General features: G+C 43.8%; 1 protein-coding gene across 3 annotated transcripts; it reads right to left on the bottom strand.

Moving 5' to 3' along the window:
• On the bottom strand, nt 1–20,389 carry LOC123180076 (E3 UFM1-protein ligase 1 homolog). 3 transcript variants are annotated; one of them, XM_044592036.1, is made up of 20 exons: nt 20,045–20,389; nt 19,037–19,348; nt 18,677–18,943; nt 18,555–18,602; nt 18,150–18,215; nt 17,961–18,064; nt 17,104–17,197; nt 16,971–17,027; nt 16,420–16,858; nt 16,175–16,329; nt 15,939–16,004; nt 15,763–15,831; nt 15,391–15,480; nt 2,931–2,996; nt 2,060–2,106; nt 1,927–1,990; nt 1,299–1,376; nt 1,141–1,203; nt 634–726; nt 1–311 (listed from the first exon to the last, which is right to left on the bottom strand). In XM_044592036.1, exons 1-20 carry the CDS (start codon nt 20,216–20,218, stop codon nt 204–206), a joined length of 2,460 nt encoding a protein of 819 aa, XP_044447971.1. In that variant the 5' UTR covers nt 20,219–20,389; the 3' UTR covers nt 1–203. The 3 variants fall into 3 exon arrangements, with proteins under 3 accessions (XP_044447971.1, XP_044447970.1, XP_044447972.1); XM_044592035.1 differs by lacking the exons at nt 1,141–1,203; nt 1,299–1,376; nt 1,927–1,990; nt 2,060–2,106; nt 2,931–2,996 and adding exons at nt 13,388–13,450; nt 13,546–13,623; nt 14,220–14,283; nt 14,353–14,399; nt 15,208–15,273 and having other exon boundaries at nt 20,045–20,387; XM_044592037.1 differs by lacking the exons at nt 1–311; nt 634–726; nt 1,141–1,203; ... (2 more) ...; nt 2,060–2,106; nt 2,931–2,996 and adding exons at nt 6,842–7,351; nt 7,828–7,920; nt 13,388–13,450; ... (2 more) ...; nt 14,353–14,399; nt 15,208–15,273 and having other exon boundaries at nt 20,045–20,386.
• Between the last annotated feature and the right edge of the window lie 5,243 nt (nt 20,390–25,632).

The raw sequence follows: 25,632 nt of genomic DNA, 5'->3' as shown, positions 1-25,632 counted from the left end.
TTCTCGAAAAACATTTGCTTGCAGTCATTGTTCAGAAAGGAAGTACCAGAGTTTCAAGGTGTTTAAGAAGTTCATACATGCTGTGGCTGCTCGTTAAAAAATTAAGTTGATTCTGCTGTCAGCTCTAGTGCCGAGGAGGATAGATAGATACATCTGTGTATTTACACGAGGGCATGGCATACCATGCACACAACGTTTGCTGCTCACTGCTCTTTGCTCGTGCCGAGGGCCAGGGATTTCAGTTCTGGCATCAGCCTCTCTTCTAGGTCTTCCTTCTTCTCCAGCATTCGGTCCGATGTGCAATCGTCTTCCTGCAGGGCAAAGACAAGATGATGCATCATTGCACGAATGAGCATCGAAGACAGTAGTCCAAGTTCTTTTGTAGTTTTGCCATACGGCAGATGATCGATACCGACAAAAGAAATGTTAATGCATGAATCCAATGTAGTTACTGTTTGACCATAGCATATGATTTTGGGTAAATGGGGAGAGCTCGAAATAGAAATTAAGAGTACATGTATAGAGTTCAGGGCAGAAACCGGAAAAAAGTTATGGGAGGATAACAAACTAATCCTTTTCTAATGCACACAGCAGTGAGCACTGATGTATTCGAAGTTGTTTGAGTGGACTTACATCACCCGTAGCAGCATCTTGTAGTGCGAGAAGTTTCACGGTGGTGGCGTGATATTCAGTTAAAACCTTGAAGGTTGAAGCTGGTAGCTTGTCCTGAAAAACAAGAGGCAGATGATCACACAGGTGCAGATTTTGCTAAAATTAACAGTGTTATTTATATCTGAATATGTGAAATAAGCCAACATCACAGACAGGCCAAAACATCCTAATTCTGTAAGCCTGCTATAAAACTAAAACTCAAGGGGCTAAGATACTATGGGTAGAATGCAGAGGACTGTCGATCATCGATCCAAAAGCCGGCAGGAATTTGATGGTTAACACTAGTTTCTTGAAATACTGGTGGGGCCGTGGAGCTACGTACAGGAATTATAATATCTGTTATGCTGTTTCAACATATCAGACATAGTATCAAAGATTCTGTGATCAGGATACTGTTGTTAAAAGTTAACATATTCTACTTGACTTGCATTAAGTATATTTTAAATCAAATGCAAATAAAAAAATTACCTTCAGTACTGTGATGACAGCACCAACAGCCCCTCCAGGTGCCTGAAGAGCCTTGTTGTATGCCTACAAAATATTCAAAAATGATGTTTCTCAGGCCAGCCTATAAATACAGAGAGAAAGCAGGAGTGTTATTTCAGGAAAGATACAATGAAGCAAACCTGGAGAAAAAGCAGAGCAACAACTTTTGGGAGGAAGGACACTGGATCAGTCTCTGAAGAAACTTGTGCTATCAAATCCTTCAATTCATAGAAATTAAGGTGTCAAATAATTAGCACTAGAATTCATCCATAAAGAAACTTAGCATGTATGAATTCACACCCTACCAATCTATAAGAGCGCCTAGGAGTCTAACAATCTTGGTAAATTTATATTATCATGATGATTTTGACTTGCATTCTGCTATTCTGTACTTGCACTACTTTGATGCTAAAAAACACAAGAAACAGCATTTTTTTAACCGTGGAAAATACCATACTTTCATAGAAACAAAGATCGTACTGTAAGACATGGTTTTAAAAAGTGCTACCAGAATGGTTCAGGTTATTTGAGCGGTTTGCTAAGTTTAGAATATGAAAACACAAGAACAATTAGTGTTTGGGGCATATCAAATAAGTGATGAACTGATAATATACTCATTCCACCTGAACTGGGTATCAAAGGGGAACGTTTAGGGCCTAAACCAGCAAAAACTAAAAACCTGATAAGCCCAGATCAAGAAAGTCAGTTCCCACTGGTTTCCCAGACGCTCTGATACTACCATCAAGATAGAAGATACCAAGAACATACCTTGCGGTGGGAATGCAGCATTAATGGCTCAAGTCTTTCATCAAGCTTCTTAAATAACAGACCACTGAAAAAGAGAGTAAGCACTTTGATAATCCAGCCAATGCGGAAATCAAGTACAAACATAAAATGTTACCTTTCCTCTGCTGTATCTCTTAAGGCGTCCATAAATGAATCAAACCGCTGTTGTGGATTTCAAGAAAAAGTTAGAAAGAGCTACAAAGTCCAGTTATATTAGAAGTTGTGGATCTCAAAGACATAGCAACAGTCACTTATTGATTTTTTTTATTTAGTGTATGTGTTTAGACAACAAAGAACTCACAAGTCATATGCTTAGGAACATGCACATTTTATCAACTAGCAGAGAATAACAAATTGGTGAGGAAGATCTTTCTTACATGCAATCTTATATCTGAACTAGTGTGTTAGCCCTAGTATGAATTATATACACTTTCTGACAATGGAATTGAATACGTAATATATCAATAAGAAATTGAACCCTTATCTTCTCATCTCAACATTTTTTTCAGGGTATCTGTTGCATATTTAATTGACTAGTTATTACAGGATCAAATAATTGATGTCATAGAACACACAGAAAATTAACATGAAGTGGGTTTCGTGGTTAGTCTACAGAATGACAGGGTTTTTACAGGGTATAGGCAGCAAACAAGAAATTGTGAATGTTGGGTATTTATAACATAGCATTTTGGCAATCTGGTGATTAACATAATGCAGGAAGCTTCACGGAAGAACTTCATCTATATATAGATTCATCGCCTCAAAAATGTATAGTATTTTATCATGTTAATCATTCAAACGTCTGCTGTACCCAGAGACCCAGACTAAAGTTTTTGTGGTATGTTTGATTGTTAACTGTAGGTGCTAACATATTACCAGAATTTAAGCTGTCATGCATACTAGATTTAGAGCAAGAAAAATACAGAACTAAGGACTTCAAGGCTTCAATCAATTCGTCAAATAATATTTCTTGGTTACAGACAAACCTTTCCCTCCAGCGCTTCGACTAAAGCTTGAGCCTTTGATGACAATTGCCCTGGAAGATCCTTTGCCTGAAGTTTTTTTAACAAAAAAGAGCAACCCACAAAGTTAAACAAAATTACATTTTCATACAGGATTGACACAGGAAAACATTACATAACATATGGAAAAAAGAAATAAGTGAATTGTACCAGAAAAGTACGCTCAGTAGTGCTGAGCTGAACATGCTGTTCTTCACTGTCTTCAAACTCCATTCCATTCTTCAATTTGTTGTCCTTATCCTATCGGTAGTTCAGTCCAAAGTACACGTGCTAGTCAGAGAAGTAGGTTACAAAACCTTTTAAACTATTCAGATTATAATTCATAAGCTAGTCACAGTTTCATAGTTCGTGGCGCAAGAAAGATCACAAGGAGGGAAGTAGCACAATCAGGGGTGCATGTTATTTAAGGGACTGTTGCAAGGGTAAAATTAAAGCCAAAACGGATACATCACGAAATTATTTATGAATTATAATCTTGCAGGCAACCCCACGATGTGAGCTTATAGAAGTTACCAGACCAAATAAAATCTTGTCGACTATTGGAGTACCCATAGTTCTGAGCAGATGGTCGTGTAATATGCCCTGAAAACCAGAAAACAGGTAAAGAAAAGGACCTAAGTAAAGGCTGATAACGTATTGAGTAGCAAGCGATGTTGTGAGAACAATGCCCATAGGCTATAGCAGCTTACACGGGTAGCAGGATCATCCTCAAACACATCTAGAGCTTTTCCATAAAGTTGCATGTCGAGGACAGCCTGGCGGTGACAAAGAACAAAATTGAAAAAAGTAAGATGATCTAGCACCAGAAGAGAAATGCAGGAAAGCAATTTAGCAATAGCGAACAATTTCAAGGGTATCCAGAAACTATATATTAGAAAGAAAGCACAAAGTAAAGTAATTGGGATGCAAAAGCAGATTACCTCATCTAGCTGCTTTTGCAGATTATCAAGCACACTTGGCCTCCTTTCAGCATTTTCTGACAGCATGGTGTTCATTTTCTTCTTCCCTGCATCAATAAGCATTTGTCACCGTCAGGCTGTCCTCGATATGTTCTTTGTCAGCGTGGTGAGAGGACAATAATTTAATACGTACAATATATAGTATGTATTTTTAGTTTTTTTTCCACATATTATTAATCCAAATGTTTCATACAACCAAATCTTATTGTAATGCAATGCATTTGTCAGCGTGGTGAGAGGACAATAATTTAATTGGGCCATTTAAGTCGTCTGAGCCTAATGTTGGTTTTAAAAGTTAGGGGCGATGCTCGAGCGCTAGACCTCTCGAACGAGCGAGAGGTCTACTTGCTCGTGTAGTGTGAGTCTAAGGACGCCACGCGCGCGACCTAGCAACAATCGGAACGACCCCGGCGACCGAACCGAACGGTGGCGCTCCCGGAGGTCGTGCTCCGAGGACGAAATCGAGGGGGGAGAGGTTGGGGCTTTTGGCGCGGCTGCTCACCTGGTGATGCTGGCGTAGCCGAAAAGGGCGGAGGAGGTCTGCCGGCGGCGAATTTGAACGGTGACGGCGAACAGACCGAAGAGGAGGAGGTCGACCAATTCGACGGCGTGGAGACGTCCGAGCTCGAGGTCGTCCGAGTAGAGGAAGTGGTCGTGCAGGAGGGGCTCCTGGTCACGCAGAAAACGCCGGCGGAGGACGCTGGCCGCGGTGGCCTGCTCCGGCGATGCTCTGGCGCTCCTCGGCTTGCTTGGTGGAGAAGGAAACAGAGGGGGAGACCCACCTGGCAGCGGCGGAAGGGAGTGGGGGGAGTAGGGTTAGGGTTTGGGTGGCTGGGGATGCTTCAAGGGGAGAGGAGAGCTGCGGCGGTTGCTCGCTGATGTCGGCCGGCACACGCGTCCCCTCGATCTCTCTGGAGAAGACGACAGCGCGGAGAGGGCAGGTGGGGTCCAGCGGGCTTGGGCCGGCTGTGTGGACTGCGCACACTCTAGTTGTGCACTGACATCCTGTTTGCTCAAAAAGAAAAGCTGAGAAGAGAGGGAGGGCTGGTTAAATTTAAATTCTTCTTTTTCTTTTAAAGAAAAAATTAAAGGAGGCTTGGGTTTGGGTGGACTAACTCACTTATGGCAATTGTTGCAAATCATACCAAGTCTGTTAGCGGTAACAAGGATGTGACTGCACAAATGGAAGAGGCCGGGTTCGAAATTTATCAAACTGAATGTAGATGCTTCTTTTAATGCAAAGGAGGAATCGGGTGCGACAGGCGCTGTCTTACTGGACGATAAAGGCCACTTTATTGCTGCACAATGCAGATTCGTTAATGTTGCAGCTGATGTAGTGACGGTTGGGGCTATGGCAATGCATGATGGTTTAAATTTCGCAAACACTCTGGGTTTTGACAGAACTGAAGCAGAGTCCTACTCTTTGAGTGTGGTGAACTACTGCCAAAGTGCCAAGGACGAAATCAATGGTGGGATGCAGCAGCGGCAATCTTTGCTGAGTGCATTGACACAGCAACATCAATACGGAAGGTCATCTTTTCGCGTTGTTTTCGGGATGCTAATTCGGTAGCTCATGAGCTAGCTAAATTCAGCTTTTGTAATGAGTGTGATGATAATTGGATTGATGAAGCCCCGGGTTTCCTAATCAGCCAATTAGTGAACAATGTAATTATTGTCTGATTTAATAAAGCTAGCCATGGTGGCATTTCCCCGCAAAAAAGGAGGCTTGGGGGACAACATTTGGTGGGTCAAATGAATTCCAAAAGTCGTGAAAACTTAAATTGTGGTCTCTGAATCATTTCAAAGCTCCAAAAATTTATCCACAGTCTATTGGCAAGGCTTGGCATTTGTTTGGCATAAAAAGGAGAGGAAAAGGAATAAAGGGATTTAAACTAGAGGTTGGTCATAGGGTTGGGCTAAAATTGTGAAATAATTTGGGTAGCTCCCCAATATTAAAGGAAAAAGCTTCCGTCCAGCCATCGGATTGTATGTGGGATCGAATGGTCTTGTGCTCTTCTGGTCCCACCTTTCTCTAGAAATATCCAACTCGAACCAGAGCATCCCTTTTCTTTCGTGAGTCAACGCCAACACATCGTTATCCATCCACAATTTTCCACGGCTTCTTTCTCAAGCTCCTGAACATGGCGCTGCTACTTTTGTAACCTCGCCGCCTTGCCCGTTGCTTTTACTCCTATTGTCGCACTGCATTGCTACCGACGTTGCTATGAGGGAAGCGACCGCTTCTATAGGCAAGCCATCGTGTCCCTGGTGTTGCGTTCTCTCTGCAGTCTCGATTTCTTTGGCAACGGCCGCACATCAGCCTTTGTGCGGCCTGTGCGGGATGTTAGGTGCCATGAACGATGGCCACGACGGTCTCATAAACGATGACGATGAACGACGGCCGGTCGGCCGCGGCAGCATTTCTATAACATCATTTTTGTTGCAATTTATTTTCGCAACATGGTCTCAGTTGCAAAAGTTTCCGGTAGCATGATCTCTGTTGCAAATGTTTTTTCAAAAAAACTGCAACATCGCCTATGTTGTGAAAAAATTCTGCAACATGAACTTTGTTGTAAATGTTTCTGCAACAGGAGCTATGTTGCAAAGGGTTCCACAACATTCCCTTTGTTGCAATGCAAGGATGGGGTTTGACTCTGACGAGTGCTGAAGATCCGTCGGCCTAAGTCTTGGGGTGATGATTGGTGTAGAACATCAAAAGGGAGAATGGCCAAATTAATTATTAGTGAATAAAATGTCACGTGCGAACGGCCCCAACGAGTCCCAAAACCTTGACCGAAAACGCCACGTGCGTTCGAATGGACGCTTGTCTTGACAGGCGTTTGCAGCCTACTCATACTCTGATGTTTCGTGTGGCACTTGGACGAGAAGAATGTGTTTCTAGTTGATCACAAGATAAAAGGTTCTCGAAAAATATTTGCTTGCAGTCATTGTTCTTAAAGGAACCACCAGAGTTTCAAGGTGTTTCTACCTCAATACATGCTGTCAGTCGGTATTTGGTTGCTCGTCAAAAATTAAGAAGTTGATTCTGCTGTCACACGACCCCCTAGAATGTACACGGTGTATATTACACATGGATCCCTTTCCTTCAGAAATTGCGACGCCAGAGGGCAACAAATGAGCTCACGGCGCAAGCACGCAACCGACATACAGTACTACGCTAGATTCAATTGATGAGTGTGCTAAGTTGACCAAGTATCGCAGGGTGGCTGCTTGCATCCCAAGCTCCAGTGCCGATGATAGATAGAGAGGTCTGTGTATTTACACGAGGGCATGGCGCACCATGCACATAATGTTTGCGGCTCACTCTTTGCTCGTGCCGAGGGCCAGGGATTTGAGTTCTGGCATCAGCCTCTCTTCTAGGTCTTCCTTCTTCTCCAGCATCCGGTCCGATGCACAATCGTCTTCCTGCAGGGCAAAGACACGATGATGCATGATTGCGCAAATGATGAGCACAGAACATATTGCTTGATGCATATCAGAGGGTGTCAGGTAGATGGGGAAAGCACAGAATATAAATTAAGAGTACATGTATAGAGTTCAGTGCAGAAACGGGATAAAGTTACGGAAACAGCAGACATGGCAAATCTAACGTTTTTCATGGCAATTCATGTTTGCCGTCATGATGGCAAATTTAGTTTACAAGCACGTCAATTTCCTGGGAAAATGAATAAAACTGAGGCGGATTTGCCATGCTTGCCAACTAAACTTGCCATCCTCGGCACACATAACTTGCCATGAAAACGTTCGATTTGACATGCCTAAGAATCTGACGTCAGATTTGCAGCAAAGTCCAAAAGTTATGGAAGGATAACCAACTAATCCTTTTATAATGCACACAACAGTAAGCAGGGATATGTTCAAAATGGTTGGAGTGGACTTACATCACCCGTGGCAGCAGCTTGTAGTGCGAGAACTTTCACGGTAGTGGCATGATATTCGGTTAAAACCTTGAAGGTTGAAGCTGGTAGCTTGTCCTGAAAAATAGAGGATATGTATGATCACCCGGGCATGGATTTTGCTAAAGTTGACAGTATTATGTGTGAAATAAGCCAGCATCACAGGCAGACCAAAGCATCCTAATTCTGTAAGACTGCTATAAAACTAAAACCTAAGAGGCTAAGAAACTATGGCCAGAATGCAGAGGACTGCCAATCATCGATCGAAAAGCCGGCAGGATCTTGATGGCTAATTATAATATCTGGAAATACTGGCGGGGCCGTGGAGCGGCATACAGGAATTATAATATCTGCTATGCTGTTTGAACAGGTTATGAAAAGATCAAACATGGAAAAAAAACGAGATAAACTTTAATAACACCTGCTACAAAGATTTATTGAACATGCCAATTTATAGTGAACCGGGGGGGGGGGGGGGGGGGGGGGTCCCTGATATTTGTTTGTACTTAAACTCTTGGTACGAGTCCATTTGTGCAAGAGAAAAGTTATCTTTCGTCCCTTGACTCTTTTCAAAGGTATAGAAATAGTCCCACAACTTCAAAAGCTTAGTTTCATCGCACTCCCCGCCGCCTCGTGGGTGCACAAGCAGAGCAGCAGCACCGCGCTTCCGTCCGTGCCAGCGGCGACATATGCCTGTCTGACTTTGCCGATGGCAAAACTGTCCAGGTGTCAGCCCACTGGCGGAGCTTCTGCAAGGCCAAGTGGGCCGTGGCCCGCCCAGGTCTGGAGCAATTTATATATATATATATATATATGCTTCATGCCCAGCCGGCCAGCCCAGCCCACAACCAGTACGCAGGTGCAGCCCACAGCCGATACACACATCAGCCTCTGCCTCGCAGACTCGCAAAGACGCACAGCCGCACGTCCAAAAAAAAGCACACGACGGAGCTGCCGCTGACCGCCGTCTCATAGCGCAGTCGCCGGCTGCCGCAGCCCCCCCCCCCCTCCGGCCGGCGCCGCCCACGGGCGCGGCGCACATCAGTCCCTATCTCCCCTAGTTCCCTTCATCCAACGCCCCACCGGCCATAACCACTCCTTAGCCGACCCACACGCGGACGCGCACACGCAGCCGCGAGCAGGTTAGCCGGCGACGGCGGCGGCGCGAGGGCGAGGCAGTGAACTGCCAACTGGGAAAATCCTTCTCTGAATCCTTACAAGCTGCGAAGGTAAATCGATTCAAATCATCCCAATTTTATTCCCCTGAACAGAACCTAGGTCATCGTTCATTCCCCTGAACAGAACCTAGATCCCCAAAATTCCCAATTGGCTGAATATTTCACTGAAGATCATACTGGTTTAGTGTCAAGTGTCCACAGAACACAGTAGATGGTTTCTAATTTAGTAGGCAAGTTTCGTTTCCAGAATTGAGCAATTGGGCTTGCTGTAGCATAAATAACTCGTTCCATTGTGTTTACAGGTTACAAGTTGAGGTCTAGGCAGCCATGGGCAAGGCCAGTCAGCAGAAAATTGATTTGGTTTTCAAAAGAAAAAGAGATGATGGCATGATTGGATTTGAGGAAGATCCTTCACCAATGGCAGATCAACCTTTCCCAATGCTTGAAATTGAACAGCCACACCCAGAGAGCCAAGATGGTCTTCATGCAAATGAACCTATAACATTCCGAGGTGTCGAGTTCTTGCAGCGAGACCCAGGATTACCCCGCAAATTTGGCAAAATCCACCCGAACAAAGAGATAGTGTGCGGAGAGCATATTTGATGTTAGGTCCTATGCAACCTGAGCTACAGACCTATAAACCTTCTGGTGAAAAAGGGCATCAACGCCGCTTCCAGTACAAATGGTTTGACAATTTCAAGAAATGGCTAGAGTATTCGGAGGACAAACATCGTGCTTATTGTTTGTATTGCTTTGTCTCTAGTAAAAATGAGAATAGACGAGGTGGTTCTCATGTCTTCACAGTAGATGGATTTGACAGTTGGAAGAGAGTTAACTCTGGAAAACATTGTGCATTCTTAACCCACATGGGCTCTGGACCATGCTCACCACACAATAATGCATTCACAGATGGCCAAGCCTTGCTGAATCAATCATGCCACATAGAAACTATTATGGTAGTTAAGGACAAGGAGAAAGTAGAAAGAAACCGTCTCAGACTGAAAGTTTCAATTGCAACGGTTAAGTGGCTCGCACTTCAATCTTGTGCTTTTAGAGGACATGACGAAAGACCCGAGTCAAAGAATAAAGGCAACTTTCTTGAAATGGTGGAGCTTCTTGCTGAATTCAATCCTGATATTGCCAAATGTGTGTTGGCGAATGCTCCATATGGTTCTAAATACACATCATCAGAAATTCAGAAGGAGATCTTGAGTATAAGCATGTAAAATCAGGAATCATATCCGTGAGGAAATTGAGGATTCTAAGTTCTCTATATTAGTGGATGAAACATGTGATGTAGCAAAGAGAGAGCAAATGGCTCTGGTTCTTAGATTTGCTGATAAAGGTGGTATTTTGCAAGAGAGGTTCTTTGACTTGATACATGTAGCAAACACAAGGTCTTTGACACTTAAAGACAAATTGAGTTTTGCTTTAACCAACCATGGTTTTGACATTCAGAACCTTCGGGGACAAGGTTATTACGGTGCTAGCAACATGAGAGGCGACTTGAATGGACTTCAAGCTCTTTTCCTCCAAGAATGTCCATATGCTTATTATGTCCATTGTTATGCCCATCGCTTGCAACTTGCTCTTGTTGATGCATCCAAAGAAGTGGTTTCTATTTCTCAGTTCTTCCAAAAACTGCTCTATATCATAAACACCGTTGACTCATCTTCAAAGCGACATGATCAGCTCCATCAAGCCCAACTAGTTGAACTTGAAAATGCAATTGCTAATGCCAATATTGAGACAGGACAAGGGGCAAATCAGATGCATACCCTTAAGCGACCAGGGGACACAAGGTGGGGTTCTCATTTTGGTTCAGTTTACAGCCTTATGAAGATGTTTGGTGCTGTTTTTTCTGTCATCCAAGATATAGCAGCCGATAGATCAATTGGCTCATTGCGTGCAGATGCCGACACTTGTTTCGGCTACTTGTCCTCCTTCGAGTTCATATTTAACTTGTGTTTGATGAAGGAGATATTTGAGATAACCGAAGTGCTTGGCCAAGCTTTACAGAAGAAGTCACAAGATATTGTGAATGCTGTTCGTTTAGTCTCCTCAACTAAAGAGTGTCTCCAACAACTAAGATCAGATGATGGCTACCAAGAATTTATTGTCACAGTTGTTGAGTTCTGTACAAACCACTCCATTGTCATTCCTAACTTTGAGGAAGCTTACATCATGCATGGTGGCCGTGCCCGCCATCAACCCAATCAGCTGACCAAGGAGCATTACTTTCGAGTCGAAATATTCTATGCAACACTGGACACTCAACTATTTGAACTAAATCATAGGTTCAATGAGAAGGTAATGGATCTTCTAACCACTAGTGCCACCTTGATTCCTAGAAACAAATTTAGAGGATTTAAAGCTAGTGATATATGTGACATGGTGAAAAAGTACTACCCAGCAGACTTCCCAAAAAAGATATCTATGGATTACAACTACAACTAAAACATTTTGTTTTGGATGCTTCCAAGGATGAATATATGAGAAATATATCAAACTTGATTGATCTTTGTCGATGCCTTGTGGAGTCAGGAAGACATGTTGTCTTCAATTTGATTGAAAGATTACTCCGTTTGCTCATTACCCTTCCAGTTTCTACGGCGAGTGCTGAGCGTGCATTTTCCAGTATGAAGATCATTAAAACAAGGTTGCGCAATACGATGGAGGATGACTTTCTTGCCAATAACTTGTTAGTTAACATAGAGGGTGAACTTCTGGAGAAGTACAGCCATGAAGATATCATTGAAGATTTCAAATGCGCGAAGGAACGGAATGCTGATTTGTAGTATGTAACTCCACACAACTTTGCCTGATGGTCAAATGGTATGGCTTATTTTGGTTTGGAGTAGTATATATGGTCAAATGTTATGGCTTATTTTGGTCTCGGTAGTATATATGTATATATATGCATCTGCTCATCTTGTATTCAATGTGAACAGAAGGTGTACTGACTATATCTATTGAAATAGTATATATGCTTTAGAATTTGAAGAATATTGTGCTCTCTGGCCCGCCCAACTTTTTTTTTCAAGCTCCGCCACTGTGTCAGCCTGCTGGACGGCAGCAACGCGGCTTACCGGCGAGAGTTGACTTGCAGCGCTGGCTTGATGTGGTCCGCTCGTGGTAGATACGTTGCAGGTCGATGCATGTACGCAGCAGAAGCAAAGCAGACTACTAGCTCACATATGCACGTAAATTTATCACTGATTCCTCTCGGTCGTTCAGAGGTTGAAGATGCTCTTACATGTAGGGCCCACATATGCGGGAGATAGAGAGCAAGAATTAAAGTGGACAAAAATGGGTAGGTGTGGGGCCCATACTTGTCAGCTTGAGTCAAAAATCACTCCACGACGACAGGAAACCACCCAAAGCGGCAAGAGGGAGTAAGCTTATCCGGTTTTGAAAGTTGAGGGACTAAGGCCCCGTTCGGAACTCGTCTGGCTTCTCCAAATCCTCGATTCCAGCTTCTCGTACTCACTGCCAACTTCTCTCGCGGAGCTAGGTGCGTTCGGCTGCGAAAAATGCTTTTCAGATCTGTGGAAGTGAAGATGGGCTGCATGTGGTGGGCTTAAGGCCCGTTTCTTTGAAAAGGGCAGCAGCCCATGGCGTGGTTTGGCTGGGAGAACGTGGGGCGAGGCATCGTTCGACTTGTCTTTCTAATCGAGCGAACCGTTATTCACTTGGCGGTGGCAATCCTGAGGTAATTTTGTCAAACTTCTACTTCGCTGTTTCTGGGAGCTGCACTTCTGGTGCTCCGCGATTTTACACTGGAGAGGGCTCGTCTCCGCGGAGCTGGATTCCTGGAGCTGCAGCGTTCGGGCTGGCTCCTCACGCGGAGCAGGAGAAGCGCGGAGACGGAGAGGATCAGAACGGGGCCTAAGATTTGCTGGTTTTAGAGTTGAGGGACCATTTCTATACTTCTGAAAAAGTTGAGACGAAAAATATACTTTTCCCTTTGTGCAATATGAGCAGAAATACGTCCAATAGTGACAACCGAGGACTCCCTCTGCCTACGTTATGAGTCTTGTGATGCAAGGAAGCAAACCCCTCTATACTAATTACTGGTTTCACTTGTCCAAGTAAAACAAAGCTAAGCCAAGGACACACAATACAAACAGATTCAATAGCCGTTGTTCCGGGGGGATTGCAAAATCAAGGGGTTTATTGTAATAAAGGACAGGATAAGAAAAAGGTGGACAGGTGATTCTTCTGACAGCTTAATGACACAATTACAAACCAGCATATCAGACAAATAGTATCAAAGATTCTGTGATCAGGTCCTGTTGCTATAAGTTAACATATTCTACTTGAACTATACTAAGTGTATCTCAAAGAGAATGCAAATCAACAATTACCTTCAGTAGTGTGATGACAGCACCAACAGCCCTTCCAGGTGCCTGAAGACCCTTGTTGTGTGCCTACAAAATATTCAAACAGGATGTTTCTCCGGTCAGCCTATAAATACAGAGTGAAAAGGGGAGTTTTATTTCAGGAAAGATACAATCAAGCGAACCTGGAGAAAAAGTAGAGCAACGACTTTTGGGAGGAAGGAAACTGGATCAGTCTCTGAAGAAACTTGTGCTATCAAATCCTTCAATTCATACACGAAATTAAGGTGTCAGATAATTAGCACTAGAATTCAGCCATAAAGAAACTTAGCATGTATGAATTATTTATTCAGCACATTATGCCATATTGAACATTAACGTCTTCAGACCCTACGAATCTATAAGAGCGCCTACGAGTCTAACAATCTTGGTAAATTTATATTATCATGATGATTTTGACTTGCGTTCTGCTATTCCGTACTTGCACTATTTTGATGTTTAAAAACACAAGAAACAACATTTTTTAACCATGGAAAATACCATATTTTCTTGGAAACAGAGATCATCCTGTGAGACACAGGGTTTTGAAAAGTGCTACCAGAATGGTTCAGGTTATTTGGGCGGTTTGCTAAGTTTAGAATTCGAACACACAAGAAACAATTAGTGTTATGGGGCATATCAAATAAGTGATGAATTGGTAATACACTCATTCCAGCTGAACTGGGCATCAATGGGAACGTTTAGGGCCTAAACCAGCAACAACTAAAAACCTGTTAGGCCCAGTTCGAAAAAGTCGGTTCTCACTGGTTTTCCAGATGCTGTGGTGCTGCCATCAAGATAGAAGATACCAAGAACATACCTTGCGGTAGGAATGCAGCATTGATCGCTCAAGTCTTTTATCAAGCTTCTTAAATAACAAGCCACTGAAAAAGAGAGTAAGCACTTTGATAATCCAGCCAATGTGGAAAGGAAGTACAAACATAAAATGTTACCTTTCCTCTGCTGTATCTCTTAAGGCGTCCATAAATGAGTCAAACCGCTGTTGTGGATTTCGAGGAAAAGGTTAGAAAGAGCTACGAAGTCCAGTTATATTTGAAGTTGTGGATCTCAAAGACATAGCAACAGTCACTTATTCATTTGTTATTTAGTGTATGCGTTTAGACAACAAAGAACTCACCAGTCATATGCTTAGGAATACAGATTTTTTTTATCAACTAGCAAAGAATAACAGATTGGTGAGGAAGATGCTTCTGACATGCAATCTAATATCTGAACTAGTGTGTCAGCCCTAGTATGAATTATGTACACATTCTGAAAAAAGAATTGACTACGCAATATATCACTTATCTTCTCGTGTCAACATTTTTTCAGGATATATGCTGCATATTTACTTTATTAGTTATTACAGGATCAAACAATTGGTGTTTTAGAACACACAGAAAATTAGCATTAATAGGATTTCGTGGTTAATTTGCAGAAGGAAAGGGTGTTTTAAAGGATATAGACAGCATAGAAGAAATTGTGAATGTTGGGTATTTATAACATAGCATCCTGGCAAGCTGGTAATTAACATAATGCAGGAAGCTTCATGGAAGAACTTCATCTATATAAAGATTCATTGCCTCAAAATTGTTGAGTATTTTATCATGTTAAGCATCTAAACGTCTGCTCTACCCCAGAGACCCAGACATAGTTTTGTGGTATGTTAGATTGTTAACTGCATGTGCTAGCATATTATCAGAATTTAAGCTGCTATGCATACTAGATTTAGAACAAGAAAAATACAGAAAAAGGAGTTCAAGTCTTCAATCAATTCACCAAACAGTATTTCTTGGTTACAGACAAACCTTTCCCTCCAGTGCTTCAACTAAAGCTTGAGCCTTCGATGACAATTGCCCAGGAAGATCCTTTGCCTGATGATTTTTAACAGAAAGCAAACCTATGAGGTTAAACCAAATGACATCTTCATTCAGGATTGACACAGGAAAACATTAAATAATATATGGAAAAATGAAACAAGTGAATTGTACCAGAAAAGTGCGGTCAGTAGTGCTCAGCTGAGCATGCTGTTCTTCACTGTCTTCATACTCCATTCCATTCTTCAATTTGTTGTCCCTATCCTATTGGTTGTTCAGTGTAAAGTACATGTACTAATCAGAGAAGTAGGTTACAAAACCTTTTAAACGATTCAGATTTGAAATAGGAGCTATAAGCTAGCCCCAGTTTCTTAGTTCATCACGCAAGAAAGGTCGCTAGTAGGGAAGTAACACAATCAGGGACGCATGTTATTTTAAGGGTTCTGTTGCAACTGTAAAATTAAAGCCAAAATGGATACATCACAGAAATTATTTATGAATTATAATATTGCAGGCAACCATACTGTGTGAGCTTATAGAAGTTACCAGACTAGATAAAATCTTGTCGACTATTGGAGTACCCATAGTTCTTAGCAGATGCTTGTGTAATATGCCCTGCAAACCAGAAAACAGGTAAAGAAAGGACCATAAGTAAAGGCTGCTAATGTATTGAGTAGCAAGCGATCTTGTGAGAACAATGCACATAGGCTATAGTAGCTTACAGAGGTAGCAGGATCATCCTCAAACACATCTAGAGCTTTTTCATAGAGTTGCATATCGAGGACAGCCTGACGATGGCAAAGAATAATATTGAAAAAAGTTAGATGATCTAGCACCAGAAGAGAAATGCAGGAAAGCAATTTAAAATACAGTAGCAATGTCGAACTATTTCAAGGCTATCCAGAAACTATAGTACAGAAAGGAAGCACAAAGAAAATGGGATGCAAAAGCAGATTACCTCATCTAGCTGCTTTTGCAGATTATCAAGTACACTTCGCCTCCTTTCAGCATTTTCTGACAGCATGGTGTTCCTTTTCTTCTTCCATGCATCAATAAGCATTGGCCTCAGGTGAGAGGACAATAATTTAATTGGGCCATTTAAGTCGTCTGAGCCTAATGTTGGTTTCAAAAGTTAGGAAATTTGTAGAAGCACAATTTCAACTGAATAGAAACAACAAGGTTAATCTTATCTAGTTTCCTGACCTCCCAACTCTTCTAACTCTGGAGCAACAGCCAAAACCTTTTGCTCTATCAACTCATCGGGGAAGATATTTGTGTTCTCCTCTTTTGGTTTCTCTGGTGCCTTTTTACCACCGCGCTTCGCATCACCTGAAGAACCAATGTCCTTGTTTTTCCTATGAGCTTTCTTGCCCTTTACAGGGATGATTTCTTCATCATCATCCTTCTCAACTGCTCCGCCTTTGGCAGACCCCGTAGCTTTTCCGCGTTTCTTCTTTGGTCCTCTGTCTGATGAAGCACCTGTACTGCTGGCGTCGTTATCACCAAAGTCTTTTGTGTCCGAGTACTGGACAGATCCTGCCCTATGCTCGCTACTTGAATTCATATTCACGGGCGTTCCTTGACCAGCACTATGTTTAATACCAAAGGAGTCGATCTCTTTCTCAAGTTGATCAAAAATACCCTGAAATGGACCGAAGAACAGACAAATTGCACTCGTTTGAGAGGTATAATGGGATAGTGCATACATAACTGCAGATTACCACAGGTTCGACAAGCAGGTTCTGACAATTCACCTTAATGAACACATTGCTGAAGACACATGATCCTCCAAATAGCACTGCTTTTGAAGACTGCAAAGAAAGATTTTTTTAATGTGTGGCCATTTATGAAAAGTACACAAATTTCGATTACTTTAAATATGCCAACCTTGGCTGCCTTCTGAAAAGATGGACAAAGAGACAATATCTTGGTTGCATCAGGGCCACTGATATATGATGGAAGGATCGAAAGAGAATCAATCCTGGAAAAATAAAGGGTATCTTGTAGCAATGAAAACTTGAGAGTTGAGAGGTGCTTAGCTTGGCAGAAAAAGGGATTACTAACAGTCAATAGGAAAGGCGCAAAGCTGCACAAAATGTTGAGACACCCTGTGAAGTCTCAACTACTTCAATGAACTGATGTAACTAATTAATCAATTCATATATCTTGCTATCGCTTGGTCAGTTTACTCCCTTTGCTCTACTCTGATGTAGGTCATAACTCATAAGTCATACACCTGTCACATGCCATAACAGGATGCAGTGTGTGTGAAGGGTGGTCTAGGCCCTGAACCTTGTTATCCTGGTGCTGTAATGGCGTGGAGAAAAGGGAGTGCAGGGGAAGCAAGAGAAAATGTTGACTTGTTTGCGCCTTATTAATAATTCCATCCTTTAAACAGATGAGTTACAGCTCAAAGTGGGATCCAACTAACCTAGTCTTTTCCCCTAACTTTATCTCTAACCTAAAGTCCTAACTTAACGGGCATGGAATAGGATGCTGCCTGCTTAGATGCACCACCCTTGGCTTGTAAACCAGCTACAGAGGCCCCAGTCCCATGTTTACACTGGAAGGGAATTCCCCACATGACAAACCAGTTTTATTTGTTCCACACCGTGCGTACAGGGACTATCAAACAGAACTGGAAGGCTCATTTTTTAGAATGCATGCCAACTTAGGACATCATAGCATATAACAGTGACAAATAGCAACGAAACCTTGAAACCAGACATAACATTTAACAATACCATTGTCCGTTCTCGATTGCGTCACCCACAGCAGCATCTAGCATATCGACAACAGAAGGATGTACAAAAACAGCCTCCAGTGCAATGCCATCTGGATATCTGGCCTGTAGAAGATAATAAGATAGTCAATACAAACAAACAGGCATTGCATTTTGAACAGTGAAGGAATATTTACAGCTTCAAGTGTACCTCTAAGTACTGTTTAGGATGGGGAATGACGAGTTTCTGAAGTACTTCGTACCCAATATAAGAGTTCTGTACAGAAAATGAACAGTCAAACAAATGGAAGGATATAAGGCATAACAATAATGCAAAGTATGTGATCCGAACACAATTGCTTATCAATGCCGATTGCTAAATATCAGACCAAGAGATTTTCGTATGATTTTATATGGGAGTAAAACTGTGTGGGATTATGTGGAAGAACTAGATCAGTAGTCATACAAAGGTGTGCACATGAAGCAGTTGAGATCTTGTCTAGATTAATACACGTGTGTTTCTGTGAAGCCTACTCATGCTACCAGCTCGAAATTATTTAGTTGTAATAACATGTTAAATAATAGGAATTAAAGTGTAAGCTAGAGATGCCTCAACCTGTGAAAAAAATGCATCAACGCTTTCCTTTTGAGCATGAGCAAATACCTAGCAAGAAAGAAAAGCACAACATTAAAACATAGTTTACGAATTAGATATATGAATTGAAATGCAGAACTTACAGCTGGTGTCCAATGTACTCCGGCACGGACAGACCCAAGTACAGCACCTTCTTTTAGCAAGGCAACAAAAATGGACTGGAAGAATGAACCTTCCACTGAAACTCCATTAGCACCGTGCATTTCTTGGAGCTGTTGCTGCAAGGAGTTCCAGACAGATGGCAAGTTTGTCGGAACTGTTAAACCCCTTGTCGCACCACGGACCATGGCAGTAATTCGGGAGACGTATGCTGGAGTGTATAGCTGGCCACCTTCTAGCCTTCCTTGCACCTGGAAGGATTTATAGAAATAGTACCTTTTTGGTTGAACGAAAGCAGCAAAGGAAAAGACCATTCAAAACATGAGATAGCACAGCAGGCTTACAATAGTTCCAAGCCGAGGCTCGAGAATATTGAGGACCAGCTCTGAGCCAATGTGTAACTGTGCAGCAATCTCAGCCAAGGCAATCTGGCTGCGCTCTTGCAACTTCTCATTTATCTCTTCTGTCACAGTGTCCCAGTAAGACTGTGACATGATCTCCGCGTTGATCAACATCAGGGCCGGATCCTCCGTGACGACCTTTTGTGCCTGCCTCTCAATATGGTAAAGATCCACCCCCAGGGTATCTGATAAATCGACTAGTGATGCGCGCCCTCGCTTCTTGATCTCCACCTTAATCTCATGCTTCAAATGGTCCTGCCACACCACAGATCGTCATGGACGACGGATCAGCTAAAAACTGCACATTCTTGGTTGCGCAAGTGTGATAAACAGAACTAAGGCAGACAGACATTATCACAGCAATTTATAGCCATATACCAGAGCAATTTCTAGACAAGGCTCCTCCAGAACTTTATTAAGCCTGAGCTATTCAAACACGCAATTAAATCAAAATCTCTCATTTGTCTGGCTGTATCTATGGCAAATTGCCAGGAAGAACAGAACAATTTTCTCTGCTGAGCACTAGAGCAACTCTACGAGGTTGCAAGAGGGACTGGAAACAGATGTACTACTAAATCTAAACCCATCACTAATTTACTTTACAGAAATACCACTAGCAGCTGTGACAGTACATCAATTTTCCATGAATGCTCTAAATTTAAACCATTATTGAGAAGTGATAAACCTACTAAATAAACGAAGATGAAATTCACTGCTCTGCACTAGCAGCCCAGGGTTTAGATTTTTGATAGCACCCATAATTTCAACGCCGATACCCAAATCCAAGGTAAGTTCTCCACGCTCCATGACACTAGGGTGAGTCTAGTTCAGGTGTTCAACCCCTTCCCCGCATAGAGACAAATCTGGTTTCCGACAGACCGAGAGGGGAGTGGGGACTACTGGAGAGAGATGGGGATGCGTGCGAGTACGGGGAGGGGAGGCGGGGCTTACGGATGTGATGTACTCCTTGCCGGAGACGGTGTGGAGGAGCTCGAAGTCGATGAGGCCGCGCTCCTGCAGCTTCTGCACGAGCTCCACCACGTTGCGCTCCGACAGCCGCACGCTCGACCGCGCGCTCTGCGCCGCCTCCAGCTGCCGCTGCAGCTCCAGGAGCTCCGCGTCCATCGCTCCCCCAGCGCCTTCGCTGCCGGCGCGATCGGCTGCTGTGTCGCCGGAGACGGGGAGGGGGGCGGTTTGCCGAGATCGATCGAGCCGTCGACGGAGTTGGGGGTCACGCGATTCGACTTGCCGGAGTGGGGAGAACGAAGGGGCCTGGCTTCTGACTGACAAGCGGGGCCTCGCGAGGGCATGGGTAACGTCTTCTCGCTATGAAGGCGGATACGGAGCAGTAGTACGTATACGCAGTATGAAAGCGTAGAATTACACCCATACCTTTTTTTTAGGATCACCCACACCTTTTTTAGGGAAAGAAGAGGAAATTTCTTCTAATTTTAGCGTGCATTAACTGATCGACAAATTGGGCATACGGGGTAGTAATAAATTTGGTGACTTTTTAATAAAAAATATGACGGCTTCTTTTACAGAAAAATAAGATGTTTGTGATTTTTGAAGCAACTCTCCTTTTATCTCCACATATAATATCAGGAGTATGACTTGGCGAACCAACGTGTGGTTGGATGGTTAGAAAGACAGTGGTATATCCAACTCACGAGGGTTCAAGTCCTAAACTTAACATGGGTGTTCGCATTTTTCGGAATTTATTTTAGGCTTTCCGACGGCGTTCGTTCAGTGGGAGGAGACATTCCCATCGACTAGGGGCGTCTGTGGTGAATTCATCAATCTCAAGATATTGTGTCGGATCAGTGTCTAGGATGTGCTCATAGGGGTAGAGTGTGTGCATGTGTTCATATGGGTGAGTGTATGCTCATGTATGTGAGTGATTTGGATATTGGCATGGTCTATGATATATTGTACCACGATGGTGCCCGTTATCAAGCATGTCCATTTCTCCAAAAAATTAGGAGTTTTCGTAAATTCTTACGGAGTTTTTTTTGGCAAAAAGTAGCTAGCGCTACGTTTTATTCATTAAGAGAAACTGGCAGAGCCAGAAAATTACAGAGACAAGAGGATTACGGAAGAAACAACAGAAAAGGAGAGACAAAGGTCAACAATCTAAGACTCAACGATACAATCTCCTCGGGGAGGGCCTTCAGCTTTCTTTGTCAACCAACCAAGAAGAGCCACAATGCACAAGAAGCACATCGTTGTTGACGGGAAGATTTAATCTGCTGAGACCAAACCATGACACCTCAAAGCTACCAGCACAGTCAAAGGGCAACGCGTAGCTGAGTACACACCTGAACGAAGAGCTGCACGCCACCGAGGCTATAACACAGTGACACGTCTCCAACGTATCTATAATTTTTGATTGTTCCATACTATTATATTATCTGTTTTGGATGTTTTATATGCATTAATATGCTATTTTATATTATTTTTAGACTAACTTATTAGCCTAGAGCCCAGTGCCAGTTTCTGTTTTTTCCTTGTTTTTGACCTTCGCAGAAAAGGAATATCAAACGGAGTCCAAATGGTATAAAACATTCGCTATGATTTTTCTTGGACCAGAAGACACCCCGGAGACTTGAAGATTGATGAATTCACCACGGATGCCCCCCTGTTGGTTTGGGAATATATGTGAATATATTCACATATATTCCTCCCCTACCTTGTGGGCCCCTCGTGACTCCCCTCACCTAATTCTGCCTCCTATATATTCACATATATTCCCAAACCACCAAAGGCATCCACAAAAACACTTTTCCACTACCGCAACCTTTTGTTCCCATGAGATCCCATCTTGGAGCCTTTTCCGGCATCCTGTTGGAGGGGGATTCGATCACGAAGGGCATCTACATCAATCCTATTACCCTTCCGATGAAGCGTGAGTAGTTTACCTCAGACCTACGGGTCCATAGCTAGTAGCTAGATGGCTTCTTCTCTCTCTTTGATTCTCAATGCCATGCTCTCCTCGATATTTTTGGAGATCTATCCGATGTAATCTTCTTTTGCGGTGTGTTTGTCGAGATCCGATGAATTGTGGATTTATGATCAGCTTATCTATGAATATTATTTGAATCTTCTCTGAATTCTTTTATGCATGATTTGATATATTTGTAATTCTCTTCAAATTATTGGTTTAGTTTGGCCAACTAGATTGATTTTTCTTGCAACGGGAGAAGTGCTTAGCTTTGGGTTCAATCTTGCGGTGTCCTCTCCCAGTGACAGTAGGGGCAGCGAGGCACGTATACAATAGGGGCAGCGAGGCACGTATACAGTAGGGGCAGCGAGGCACGTATACTATTTTGCAATCTTTTACTTTCCGATCTATAAACCAAAAAACCCAAAAATATTTACTTTATCTTTTGTTTAGTTTTATCTATCTCTATTAGATCTCACTTTTTCAAGTAATCGTGAAGGGATTGACAACCCCTTTATCGCGTTGGGTGCAAGTTGTTTGATTGTGTGTGCGGGTATTGGTGATTGGCGCGTTGTCTCCTACTGGATTGATACCTTGGTTCTCAAACTGAGGGAAATACTTATCTCTACTTTGCTGCATCACCCTTTCCTCTTCAAGGAAAAAAACCAACACAAGCTCAAGAAGTAGCACACAACAGCGGTGCCGTCGGCGATATCGAAGGGCATCATTGTCACAACCCTAGAATACCTGAGTGAAATAGCTGCATCTGCACTCATGCATCATGTCTAAAATTCCTGAAAATTGAATTGGGGAAAGTGGAAAGCCTCAGAAATCATTTCAGAAATAATCAACATTAAAAATCTCCTCAAACAAGCCCAAGAAAATGTTCCTGTTAATATCTGGAAATACTGGCAAGAGATAAAATTCAAACCAATATTTTTAGAATCTCAGGAATAATTATTTTGGACCCTTGAATTAATTCAATAAATATTTGAATTGGATTTATATTTATTATATAATAAATATATGTTCAGTAATTCTGGAAATTGTTGTGTGGTTCGGGTTAAAGACCACTTAGTTCACACAACTATTTTCATGAAGTTTTGAAGTGGTTTAGTATTTTTGCTAAATCAGAAAACAAAGACAGAAATAGAAAAGAGAAAAAATAGAAAGAAAAGGAGAGAGAGAAAGGCCAGAGGCCACTTACCTGGCGCCCCACCACGGCCCAGCAGAGGCCCAGCCCACTGGCCTCTGCCAGTCATCGCCAACCTCCCGCCAGGAGGACTTCGCGCGCGTGGCCGCCGCGCGCGAGCACACGCCCCGCCACCTCCTGCTTGCCACCGAGCTTCTGGACGCCATGGACGCCGACACTCACCCCCTAGAACCCTCCCACTCTCTCCCGACCTCTTCCCCCTCCTCTGCTCTCTCTCCCTCTCGCGCCCGAGCGCAGCCGCAGCCGCGCCGCCGTAACGCCGCAGCCACTGTGCTCCCCTCGCCTCCCCGTGCTGTCCATTACCTCCGCTGCGACTCCCTCGACCTCCTCGACGAACCGCACGCTGCCGGACGCCCCACAGTGTCGTCATCTTCGACATCTCCATCACCGGCCGCCGGAGATCCCCTTCGCCGCTTCGCTCGCTCCGGTGCTTCCCCGAGCTCGTCGACCCGCCCAATGTGCTCACCGTGAGCTCCTGTCCCAGACCCCCTCTCTTTTGCCTTGTTTGCACGCCGTAGCCACCGCGTCGCCTGCGCCCGAACGCGCCGCCGCCTGCGCTCGCCGCCGACGCGCCTCCGGCGACCATTTGGTCCACCGGGCGTGTCCATCGCCCTCGCCGCATCGCGCACGCACACACCAGCACTCCAGCTCTCCTGCACACGCACCACAGCGCCGCTCGTGCCTTACCCGGGCTCCGGCTGCCGCGGCCGAGCTCCTCGCTGTCGCCTCCAGCCACCGCGGCCGAGCTCCTCGCTGTCGCCTCCGGCCACCCCAGGCCCGACTGGCACCACCGCCTAACGCGCGCTGGTCTGGGCTCTCGAATGAGCCCAGCCACGCTGCGAACGGGGCACCATAGCCCGTTTCCGCGGCGCTCCGCCGCCTCTGGTCGTCGCCGGCGGCTTAACGCCGGCCTAACCCTGTTTAGGTTAGTGCTAATGACCCCCCCGGCTAATTAAGTTAGGTTAGTATTAACTAAGCTAGGTTAGTTTAGTTAGAGGCTGACAAGTGGGCCCAGGCCCTAATTAACCTAGGTTAGTGCTAACCTAACACTAACCAACTCTGTTAGTTAGTTGTTACACTGACATGTGGGTCCCAGCCGCCAGGTTTGACCTGGGCTGGCGCCTTTGACCTGCTGACGTCACCTCGACGTCATGCTGACGCAGTTAACCTTTTTCTGGATTTATTCCTTTTCAGGAAATTCCAGAAAATATCACAAACTTCAAAAATTCATAGAAATTAATCTGTAACTCCAAATGCAAGGATTTATATATGAAAATTGATCAGAAAAATTCAATATTTCCATCTGTACTAGTTTCATGCATGTCAGAACACTTTAACCTTGCTGTTTAGATGAAACAAGCTAATGCACTAATATGACCTCTTATTTTGGGTTTGCATTTGAATCTTTGATTCAGATGAGCTCAAACTAACCTGTTCTAAGTTGCATTAGCCAAAACACATTCATTTTGCCATGTCATGATCATGCATCATATTGTTGCATTGCATTGATTGTGTTCCCTCTCTGTTGCCGGTAATTGTTCCCCTTAGTAGACGTGGTACCGACGATGAGATCGATGACACTGATGAAGAGCTATTATTATCTTCAGAAGTGCCAGGCAAGCAAAACCCCCTTGTTCGTTCCGATACAATCCCACGCTCTCGCTCCTGCTCTCTTTTACTGCATTAGGACAACACCGTTTCAACTGTTACATGCTGCGGTAGCTGAACCCCTTTTCCTCTGCATGACCTGTCATTGCCATAGTAAATAGATGAAACCCACTAGCATGAGTAGGAGTTGTTTGAGCCCTGATGTGCCTACTCATTCATGCTTGTTTGTCATGCCTGCTACTGCTTAGAGTTGAGCCAGGTCTGATTCATCGGGAATGAATTGGATTGGTGTTGAACATGTCCTACTGTGTGTGAGCTAAGAGTGTGAACACGATTTGGTAAAGGTAGCGGTGAGAGGCCATGTAGGAGTACATGGTGGGTTGTCTCATTGAAACCGTCCTCAGGAACTGAGTTCTGTGTTTGTGATCCATGAACAGCTACTACCACACATTGGGATCCTTAATTGACTATCTCGACTTATTAATCGCCTTGATCTCTGTCCAGGAGTTGCAACTAGTTTCTGGTGTTTGTAGGATATGTGTTGGAGGCCGTGCGTAGCGCTGACCCTAGGGGTGGGCTATGATGTGGTAGATACACCGTGGCACGGTGTACCGGGCGCCCGTTTGGTGTCTCGGGAACCCTGCACACATCGTTTGGGGCTGTGAGCGAAACCCCGGCCGGATCTCCTCGCGGATGGAACCCGAATAGGTGATAAACCTGGACTAGAGACTTGTGTGGTTAGTCAGGTCGTGGCCGACTCCCTCGCCAGGCTTCCGC

The sequence above is a fragment of the Triticum aestivum genome, chromosome 1D (genome assembly GCF_018294505.1).
Source record: "Triticum aestivum cultivar Chinese Spring chromosome 1D, IWGSC CS RefSeq v2.1, whole genome shotgun sequence".
Classification (NCBI taxonomy): Eukaryota; Viridiplantae; Streptophyta; class Magnoliopsida; order Poales; family Poaceae; genus Triticum; species Triticum aestivum.
This window is presented reverse-complemented; position numbering and strand designations above follow the sequence as displayed.

Coding starts and splice junctions, on each gene's coding strand:
- LOC123180076 (XM_044592036.1), bottom strand. CDS start 20,218: ATGGACGCGGAGCTCCTGGAGCTGCAGCGGCAGCTGGAGGCGGCGCAG. Junction 19,349..20,044: donor GCAAGGAGTACATCACATCC/GTAAGCCCCGCC, acceptor GTGGTGTGGCAG/GACCATTTGAAGCATGAGAT. Junction 16,330..16,419: donor AGAGTTAGAAGAGTTGGGAG/GTCAGGAAACTA, acceptor AACCAACATTAG/GCTCAGACGACTTAAATGGC.